Source organism: Triticum aestivum, chromosome 7B (genome assembly GCF_018294505.1).
Source record: "Triticum aestivum cultivar Chinese Spring chromosome 7B, IWGSC CS RefSeq v2.1, whole genome shotgun sequence".
Classification (NCBI taxonomy): domain Eukaryota; kingdom Viridiplantae; phylum Streptophyta; class Magnoliopsida; order Poales; family Poaceae; genus Triticum; species Triticum aestivum.
The window spans coordinates 716,075,328-716,086,199 of NC_057813.1; the positions used below are offsets into that span (position 1 = coordinate 716,075,328).

Consider the following 10,872-nt stretch of genomic DNA (forward strand, 5'->3'; position numbering starts at 1 on the left):
GAATTATCGATTTCTTTTTTCCTAGCAAGTCACTTTTTGTGGTTCGGTATCAATGATGACTTACTTATGTCATTAGGATTCTCATGCACATTCTTATGTCATGAGGATTCTCATGCACATGAGGCAAAATTGTCGATTTCTTTTTTACCGACAAGCCTCCTCCTTGTGCTCCTCCTCCTCTTATACCCACTTACATGTCGCTACTCTCTCCCAACATTCCCTTTCTTCTTCCTCTGACTCCAGTAAGACCATCCCAATCCGAAGTTTTATGCCCATAGTTCTCATTTTCATGTTTGCATTACTTCCTTTTTTTGCAATGATTGGCCATCAAAAGTGCAATTAGCATACTACACATGAACATGTGTCATAAAAGTTAGTATAGTCCACACTACAGAGATAAAGTAACTTGAAAAATGGAAGATCACACTTCAAAAAATGGCGACTAAACTTACCGCCTCCTTGAGCACCTTTCACATCATATCCTTTCTACCATGTCGAGGGGCACTTCAAGGTGCCAATCTTCCCCGGAGCTCCTCCGATCCACAATAGAATTACATTCTCGTATGAAGGATCCCGAGGAAAACCTTAGCCCAACCAAAGCTAGTAACTATGAATATATCGCCAACATTGATGAACAACTGAAAAATATATTATGACACACAGTTCTAAGAAATATAGTAAGCCATAACTCCCAGGAGATATGTAAAATATGCACAAGGATCATGCTTCTCGCTCCCATCCATGAGATTCTCTGAATCAAATTGAGAACTCGAGACAGATCACGCCATATATCTTTTTCATGCCACAACACATATATAGTAACCGCCAATCAAGTGTTGGCTACCTATTATAGCTTGTTCTTTGTTTGTACCAAGTGATTACTTATCAGCTTGAAGTTAAATTCATCAAATGTGTGCATGATTTGTCACTTTCAGTTTTGAGGAATGTCATACATCTTACTAAAAGTTATTACAATCGGAGGAGTGAAAAATCATGAACTGCTGAGACAATGAACTCTGCCTTGCAGACTATAAATTATGTACTCCGTCAGGTTAACTGATCATAGGCTTTTTGTTCCGTTATCCACTTATGTAATAGTTTTAAATTCTATTACGGGCAATTTTAGTGTGAATAAATTTGTTCTATTATTGTCCCACACTGGTGGCAAATGACTACAGTACTAAAAGCTGAGAGAAAGCTCAAAAAGGTGAAGAAGGAGCAAGCGTTGAAATTGGTATTGCTCTAATCATTTTACTCACACTAGAACCCAGGCACCGAGCCATATAAGACTTCAATTGGCAGAAACAACCTAATCATGTATTAATACCGCATGCACAAAATGCCACATCCTGCCAGAGTCGTAGAATAAGTTTGCCACAAAACTACAAGATATGCATGCAACGTCTAGAGCAACCTATTTGAATAGCATACATCTCGCTGTCCACAAGAAACAGCAAGACTCTCTCACATATATGAAACTCAAAACATGCCACGAGGCCCACGACGAGAACCAGGAAGTCTCTCTCACCTGATGTAATCCACGATGCCTTGCTGCTCCTCGTTGGTTTTGCCCTGGTTCTCCCCTCCCTACCCACCTCCTTCTCCCCGTCGTCAGCGGCCACGGGCAGCAAGGCGGCAACCTGCAATGACGCCCGGTAGTGCGGGAGGTGGTGCCCATCAGAGGGGTAGAGGCAGCGGCGGTCACAGCGTGATGAACAAGGATGGTGATACAGATTAACCTAATTCAGCAGAATCTATGGTGCGGGAGGGAGACCGCTGGGCTTAAGGTTTTTTTCTTGTGGGAGCGATAGAAAACCGGAGGGGAGGAAGAGTACGTCGCGGACGAAACATTCGCTAGAAAACCGGTGTGGGTGGGGGAAAGAAAATCGCTACGGGGTGGAAGGGATCGTACGAGAGGTTGGACGAAGAGGGGCGAACGTAAGAGGGGAAACGGAACACTATGTTTCTTTTAGGTAGTAGAGACTAGGCCATATATAATGCACAATTGACAAAATGGTTGGGTGTCAAAAGTTTTAATCCACCTCTGTTGAAAAAGACAAATTCCCGCTGATTCAGCTGGAAGCGGGTCAAATTTGAACTGTAGCTACCTCGTAGTTTGCTCTTTATTTTTTTCCAAAAATCATTTCTAGGTACATAAGTATCTATTTAATCAGAGAAACACCAAAAAAATTTACAAGATTCAAAAACTAGCTAGGAACAGGCATTCCCGCTGTTTTGACCGCATTTTGAAACTGGCATAAAAAATTCAAAAAAAATCAAAAAATTGGAAAACCTCCGCATTGTGTCATTATATGTGACCAAGTTTCCAGAAAAAATAATAAACTTGTAATACGGTAATTATTTTTAAAAAGTGTTCTCAGAAATGAGCTATCATGTGTGAAGATTCATGGCTTTCAAGCCAAATGATCAACCTTATGGTCACATTCATGGCATAGTTTGTTCAAATGGCCTCATATCATGCACAAGGGTGCATCTTGGAATGACAAACAATGTTGCCTAAAGAAGTTTTCATTTTTCTTTCGACGAAAAAATCATTTTCCATTTTTTCGAGTGTCCAAAATGAGTTTTCATGTGAATGACCTACCATATATTTGTTGCAAAATTGGACCTAATAAATTATATAAAATACTAGGCCATATATAATGCACAATTGACAAAGTGGTTGGGTGTCAAAAGTTTTGATCCACCTCTGGTGAAAAATACAAATTCCCGTCGATTCAGCTGGAAGCGGGTCAAATTTGAACTGCAGGTGCCTCATAGTTTGCTCTTTATTTTTTTCCAAAAATCATTTCTAGGTACATAAGTATCTATTTAATCAGAGAAACACCAAAAAAATTACAAGATTCAACAACTAGCTAGGAACGGTCATTCCCGCCATTTTGACCGCATTTTGAAACTGGCATAAAAAATTCAAAAAAATCAAAAAATTGGAAAGCCTCCGCATTGTGTCATTATATGTGAGCAAGTTTCCAGAAAAAATAATAAACTAGTAATACGGCAATTATTTTTAAAAAGTGTTCTCAGAAATGAGCTATCATGTGTGAAGATTCAAGGCTTTCAAGCCAAATGATCGATCTTATGGCCACATTCATGGCATAGTTTGTTTAAATGGCCTCATATCGTGCACAAGGGTGCATCTTGGAATGACAAACAATGTTGCCTAAGGAAGTTTTCATTTTCTTTGGACAAAAAAATCATTTTCCATTTTTTCGAGTGCCCAAAATGAGTTTTCTTGTGAATGACCTACCATATATTTGTTGCAAAATTGAACCTAATACATTTTATAAAATAGTAGGCCATATATAATGCACAATTGACAAAATGGTTGGGTGTCAAAAGTTTTGATCCACCTGTGGTGAAAAATAAAACTTCCGTTGATTCAGCTGAAAGCGGGTCAAATTTGAACTGCAGGTGCCTCATAGTTTGCTCTTTATTTTTTTCAAAAATCATTTCTAGGTAAATAAGTATCTATTTAATAAAAAATACATGGTTTGATGGCGAGACATCGAGGTTTGGACGGTGGACGAGGGCCCCAACTCTAGAGCGCATAAGTTCGCATGCCCGCCGCGTGGTCACCGCGTGACCGTGGCGCTGCCATGCGTTTTGGGTGGCCTAGGTATGTCTAGTGGGTTGGTCACTCCCCAGGTAGGTGCTAGGAAGAAAATTATAATATAAGATTCTCATGAGGAGACCGAACTATGCTCAAAAATGAATTAGCAGCCAAGTGTTTGATTAGTGGTACGGGAAATGCACATGTCTAATGAGCGTGAGTTTTGGCTGAGGATGATCATATACTAAGAAGAATGTCTTCACAATTTTTTAGGGAAATCAAGAATATATAAATAACACTTCCTTCACAAAGTGCTGCTTTGAACAGAATAGGAAAATGAATATTGTTGACTTATTTTTGAACTAGGCACGGAAGGGTTTTGACATATTTCATGAAGATATGATCCAAACAATTTATGAGAATTTTTTGGGAATTTTTGGAATATCGGAAATATAGGTTGCTTCACATCTTAGGGCAAAAATTGACACATGGACATGACACATAGGCAAAACTGATGAGATGGCGCCTAGTCATCACAACCCACCATAATCTACAAGGCTATGATCATCTATATTGGTCGTTAACAACTAGAAATAAGGTAGCAGACGAGCACTGTTTGCTTTGTGACCATTTCGTGTAAGGAAATTACGACCTTTCTGACCAAAATGGTCGCGATGGTTTAGGGTTTGGAGCCCCCCGAACAGCTTTTGACCAATTAGTCTCAAATGGTCATAGATCTATGACAAAAAATTTCAGGGTCACTAGCAGAAGGTCACTAGTTGACATATTTCTTGTAGTGCAATCTTGGTGAAACAATGTCGAATCCTTGATCGACAAGCTGCACCGATGTTTAAATCTTGTTGATATGTCTTGCCGTGCGTCGAGCAATGTCTGGAGTATACCATGACATGACCATCGAATTCTCGACGACACACATGATCAATTTGGATTTATGCTAAGTTTTGAATCTCGGTTGGTAGGGATCATTTCAACGTATCGGTCGATTTTCAAAAGTGCAGCGTTGTTTAACAAAAAGTTTAACTTCTATCTTTTCAGGCAGTTAAATTTTCAAAAAAAACCCCGTAAGTTGCACCTTTTACTGAACCAAAGTTGCATTTTGTAGAAACCGATTGGGGATCAGCAGAACCATCGTTGTTGAGGAGAAAATCAGCTACTGAACAATCTTTATTGAAAACATATATAGCAACAACCATGAAGAAGAAAAGCTAGGGTTTTTGCCTATATAGCAACAACCATCGCGGACAATTTCACTTGATTTTTCTTCTTCACAAAAAGGTAGGGTTTTTGCCTCCCGCCGCAGCCGCCGCAGGTCCGCCTCCTCTCCGATGGCCTTAGGGCCATGGGGGCGCCGTGGATCTCGGCAAGGGTCGGCGGGAGGGCTCCGTTTTTAATCGTTTCTTTCAGTTTTGCTAGGGTTTGTGTCCTGCTCAGGAAGACGAGATGGCGGCGGCTCCCTGAAGATGGAATAAAGGTCTCCCCGCCTAGCCCCCGTTCCGGCGATGCGTCTAGCATCGTTGGTGGGCGTGTGGAGGTGTGTCTCCGGCGGGTCTATCTTTGATGAAATTGCTCGGATCTCGTCGTTGTTCGTCTACGTTCGTGTGTCTTCTGATTGGATTTTTCTGATCTACGTTATTCTTCATCTGCGGCGGTTGCTGTTCTGGTGCGCTGGTCCTACGGGGCCTTAGCACGACGACTTCCCGACTGTCTACTACAACAGGTTGTGCCCGACTCCGGCGATGGAGGGGCGATGACGGCGGCGCGCCTTCGACTCGCTTCAGTGCTGGTAGTTGTCGCTAGGTGGTCTACGGATCTGGATGTAATATCTATTATTTTTGGTATTTGTTGTACTGCCATGATTGAAATCGGAAATTTTCTCGAAAAAAAAATCGTCCGCGATGGAGGGAGGGAGGCATGGCGGGCTGGCGATTCGGTTGCGACTCAACGTCGCGCTTGACGAGGCCACCACATCACATGCATGATGCATGGATGCTCGATCCACGGATCGTCGTAGGCGTCACGCCCCCGAAAACGACCTGTGCACTGCTCTGCTCTCCCGGCGGGCTCACGCCCCAAAACTCGAATTTTTATCGCGGCCTCCTTCCTCCTCCCTGCCGGGGAGGGGGCCACGGCAATGGCGGATCTGCGGCCGCAAACGGCGTCCCCTCGCCCGTTTCCACCCATTTTCATCACCTCCTACCACTAGCAGGAGTAAAAATCCCCCACCCACCGGCCCACCACCTCATCGCCTCGCCCTCCCATCCACCCCCTTCTTTATTCCGCCTCGCCCTCACATGCCATTGCCAACCTCCCACTGCTACGCCTGCCGCTGCCTCCTCCCACTCCCCTCCTTCCTCCCCACTCTACTCCACCCGCAGCCGGCCGGGCCGGGTCAACCGACCAGCCTGCCGACCTGCCGCTCCGGCTCGACTCGGACGAGCTTTCCCTGCCATTCCCATGCCGTCCCGTTGCCGGTGCTGGAGGACTGACTGCTAATTACTTTGCAATGGAGGGGAGGAGGCGCGGCGGCGGCAGCGGCGCAGGAGTTTGTGCTGGCGCTGGGGCGGTGAGCTTGAAGTGCGCCTTCTCTCTGCTGCTGCTGGTGCTCGCGCTGTGCGGCCGCGGGGCCACCGGGCTGGACGCGGACGGGGAGCTGCTCATGGCCTTCCGGCGCGCGGTCACCGCCGACCCGCTCGGCGCGCTCCGCGGCTGGAGCTACTCCGACGACTCCGCCTGCGCCTGGAACGGCGTCATCTGCAACGGCTTCCCGCAGCCCCAACAGGCCTCCACGGTCAACCTCACCTCCGTCTCCGCCGCCGACGGCAGCGGGAGCGGGAACGGCAACTTCAGCACGCTCGCCGGCGGCAGGGCGAACGGCACGCTGCTGGGTCTCAACGCGTCGATGGCGGCGGCCACGGTGTCGCGGGTCATCGGCCTCGTCCTCCCCGGCGCGCAGCTCTCCGGGTCGCTCCCCGCCGAGCTGGCCCGCGTCGAGCACCTGCGCCACCTCGACCTCTCCGGGAACGGCCTCAACGGCACCCTCCCCGCCGCGCTGCTGCTCAACGCCACCGAGCTCCGCGTGCTCTCGCTCGCCGGCAACGACCTCTCCGGCGCGCTCCCGGACGCGTCCTACGCGCGCGGGCTCCAGGAGCTCAACCTCTCCGACAACGCGCTCGCCGGCTGGCTCCCTGCTTCGCTCCTCAGGGCGCCTGGGCTCGCCGTGCTGGGGCTAGCGAACAACTACCTCGCCGGCGAGCTCCCCGCCGGCGGGCTCGGCGGGCTGGAGGTCGTGGACCTGAGCAACAACTACTTCAGGGGCGCGCTCCCGGCGGACTTCGGCGGGACGCAGCTCAGGTTCCTGAATGTCTCGTCCAACAGCCTCACCGGCGCGCTCCCGGCCGACCTGTCCGACGTCGTGCCGGCCAACACGTCGGTGGATCTGTCCAACAATAACTTCACCGGCGCGGTCCCGCCGGCCGGGCCCTTCGCCGCGCAGCCGGCGTCGGCGTACGAGGGCAACCCGGGGCTGTGCGGCCCGCCGCTGAAGCACGCGTGTTCCATCCCGTCGTCGCTCTCCAACCCGCCCAACGCCACCGACTCGCCGCCGGCCTTCGCGGCCATCCCCAAGAGCGCGGCACGGGCGCCGCCGGGCTCCCCCGAGGCCCAGGCCCCGCGCGGCGGGCAGGGGAAGCTCAAACCTCTGGTGATCCTCGCCATCGTGGCCGGCGACCTCGCCGGCGTAGGGCTCCTCTTCATGCTCTTCATGTACGTCTACCACATCAGGAAGAAGCGGCGGCAGCGGCGGGAGGAGAACCCGACGGCGCCGCAGCACAAGGGCATCGGCGGCGGAGCCAAGGCATTGAGCGTCGCCGGAGCGAAAGAAGAAAAAACTTCCACGTCGATTGGATGCTGCATTGGTGGCGGCAAGAACGACGGCTCGGACAGCTCCGACTGCTCGGCATCGTCATCCGACGCGGCGTCCGACGACGGCGGCGGCGAGGACACCAAGAAAAGAGCCGGGAGCTACATCGGGTGGGGCACCCCGCAGCACCACAGCAAGAACAAGCACGAGCAGCAGCAGCAGGCGCCGGCGCCGGCGACGCTGGTGACGGTGGACGGCGGCGACGGCGAGCTGGAGATGGAGACGCTGCTCAAGGCGTCGGCCTACATCCTGGGCGCCACCGGGTCGAGCATCGTGTACAAGGCGGTGCTGGCCGACGGCACGGCGCTGGCCGTGCGGCGCATCGGCGAGAGCGGCGGCGCCGACAAGCTCAAGGACTTCGAGGCGCAGGTCCGCGCCGTCGCCCGGTTCCGGCACCCCAACATCCTCCGGCTCCGGGGCTTCTACTGGGGCGCCGACGAGAAGCTCCTCATCCACGACTACGCCGCCAACGGCAGCCTCGCCAACGTCGCCTTCACCCGTAAGCCCTGCTCCACTCCATTGCCATTACAAGTTTTTATTCTCCCTTTTTCATTGTTCAACCTTAATTTCCACGAAATTGTTCAACCTTAATTTGCACAAATTAGTAGTGCTGTAAATCAATATGAGTTAATTGGGTCGGGACAAGGGTCATGATTCATCATAATTTGGCACTAATGGCCACTTTTAGCAGTAACTCTTTCTTGATTGTTACCATCAGTACCTAAAATTTACAGCAGCTATTGATAGATTTTCATGTGTTGGATTGCAGGGCGGTTCGGCGCGGCGTCGCCGATGCACCTGAACCTGGAGGCGCGGCTGCGGATTGCGCGCGGGGTGGCGCGGGGGCTGGCATTCATCCACGACAAGAAGGGCGTGCACGGCAACGTGAAGCCCAGCAACATCCTGCTTGGCGCCGACATGGAGCCGCTGGTGGGCGACCTGGGGCTGGACCGGCTGCTGTCCGGCGAGGCCGCGGCCGGCCGGGGCGGCGGCGGCGGCGCGTCGGCGCGGCTGTTCGGGAGCAAGCGCTCCATGCACTCCACCAGCAGCCTGCCGGACCTCTCCCAGATGCCCGGCGGCGCGGGCCCGGGGGCCAGCCCGGCGGCGTCGGCACCGCCGCCGTACCAGGCGCCCGAGTGCCTCAAGAGCCTGCGGCCCAACGCCAAGTGGGACGTCTACTCCTTCGGCATGGTGCTCCTGGAGCTGCTCTCGGGCCGCGTCTACTCGGAGGTGGAGCTCTGCCAGTGGCACGCCGGCGCCGTCGACGAGCAGCGCGGCCGCGTGCTGCGGATGGCCGACCCCACGCTCCGCGGCGAGGCCGCCGACGCCGGCGGCGAGGACGCGCTGCTCGGCTGCTTCCGGCTCGCCTTCGCCTGCTGCGCCATGGCGCCCGGCAAGCGGCCCGCCATGCGCGACGCCGCCGCGCTCCTCGACAGAATACAACCCACGCCCTCCTCCGCCTCCTCCGCCATTGAAACTCCTCCTTACTGATTGCCCGGCAATAAATTGTAGGATAGCAGTGCAACCTGGATGATCTTTTACTACTCTCTGTAGATTTGCGTCACTAATTTTTGATCTTCGCGTGATTAACCGACCCCTTTTTTCAAGCTTGCGGTTTCATGCTCTGCCCTGCCATGATCTGCTCTGACTGAAATGCCATTGTTACAGCACGAGATCGCTGTTTGTTGCAAGCTCTGTTCGGTGGTGCCATGGCTCCTGGAATTGGAAGAAACTTTCTCTTTGCTTCTTCTTTTTTTGCTTAGATTTAGAGAAGGGAAGCGACTTTATTTTTCTTGATCGTGGGGAGAAAGGAAGCAACTTTGTGTTGGGTGATGCGGAGTTGATTGTCTAGTCTAGAGCATGTAAACCGGGAGCCGTGTCTTGTGCACTTGACCTCGAATCAGATGCTAAGTGCCCTGGATAACCCATGTGGCCAAGAGTGATTAGAGGAAGATGAGTACTGATCCAGTGTGCTCTACTCCCCTCACTTCTGATAGTACATTTGCTCTGAAAAAAAATCGTGTCCTTCAGTTTAGAGCTAGGATCAGTGGCAGTACACACATTTGATCCACACATGGTGACAATGGATGTTGAGAGCAACCTGTCCACTCCCATGTTCTCTTCTTTTTCCCAAGAATCTTAAGCATTTTTGGTATGGCAGGAATACATGTTCTCTTCTTTTTCCCAGGAATCTTCAGCATTTGTGGTATGGCAGTGGTGGCACAACTAGAACAGATCAAGGTGGCTGGAGGTGGACAGACAGGCTAGCAAATCTCTGCTGCACCATCAATGCTAATCATGAATTAGTCTGCAAGAATCAGTGTGTAAGTTACTACACTGTTTTAGTGAGTGGCATCAGCTTACCACATCTCACACCATGTGTGGATGTAAAAAACAGGCAAAAAATGACAAATCTGACGTGTGGACGAAAGTATTTCACAAACTGAACCGTGTTTGAAATTTTTTTACGCAGCTCACCCTTTTCTGTAGCGTCCGGCAGACAGGATCCACAATACACTCTGCAGGCGCTGCACATCTGCCCAGCGTGGCACACCTGGGCCAGGCCCCGGCCCACACCCAGCCGTGCAGCGCCTAGCAAATAGGCGCCACACATGTAATGTGCAACGCCTAGCAGTTAGGCGCTGCACATTCTGTTAACAGGGCCCGTGCTGGCCCCCCTCCCAACACCCACACAACCCCTCAGCCCAACCCCCACCATATCTCTCTCACCCGCGATTTCCCCTCTCTCCCAGTCACAAATTCTTCCCCAAATTTTGCAGATCTGAAGGTTTTCTCCATGGATTTCAAACCCAATCCCTCCCTCTAGGTAATCTCCTCCGATCCCTTCGTTTTCATCCAAAAAATGCTCGCATTTGCTCATTTCTTGCTAGTTTGGCCAAGCCCTAGTTTTTCATGGATTTTGAAATTTGTATGGAAATATGAGATGTTTGTTTGCCAATTTTCTAGGGTTAGGCTTCTTAGTATGTTAGGGTTAGGGTTATGGGTGTTGTTATGTTGGGGTTAGGGTTAGGGTTGTTAGTATCTTAGGGTTATGCTTATGGTTATTGTTAAGTGGGGTTAGGGCTGTTGTTTCATATCTATGTTAGGGCTTTATATTTTGTATTAATCTTCGGATGAGTACTTATGGAATGTATGTTATGTTGTGTTGTTTTAATTCTTCTAGAGATGAGAAGAACATGTGTTTATGTTCATCACGTGGAAAAAGACGCCTCTTTGAAAGGCAACATTGAACAGGACCCGGATGAGCTTGACATGGTGTTTGAGAGTAGTCCTAGCTATGCCGAGGTCTTGAAACCAGTGAGGAAAGATTTGAATTGGATGGACCCAAGTGATATCGTTG

At 50.5% G+C, this 10,872-nt stretch overlaps 1 protein-coding gene across 1 annotated transcript; it reads left to right on the top strand.

Moving 5' to 3' along the window:
* Positions 1-5,721: 5,721 nt before the first annotated feature.
* LOC123156836 (probable LRR receptor-like serine/threonine-protein kinase At4g37250) lies at positions 5,722-9,311 on the top strand. Its single transcript, XM_044575023.1, has 2 exons — positions 5,722-8,010; positions 8,281-9,311. The coding sequence occupies exons 1-2, from the start codon at positions 6,096-6,098 to the stop codon at positions 9,000-9,002; spliced, it is 2,637 nt and encodes an 878-aa protein (XP_044430958.1). The 5' UTR covers positions 5,722-6,095; the 3' UTR covers positions 9,003-9,311.
* The last annotated feature ends 1,561 nt before the right edge of the window (positions 9,312-10,872 follow it).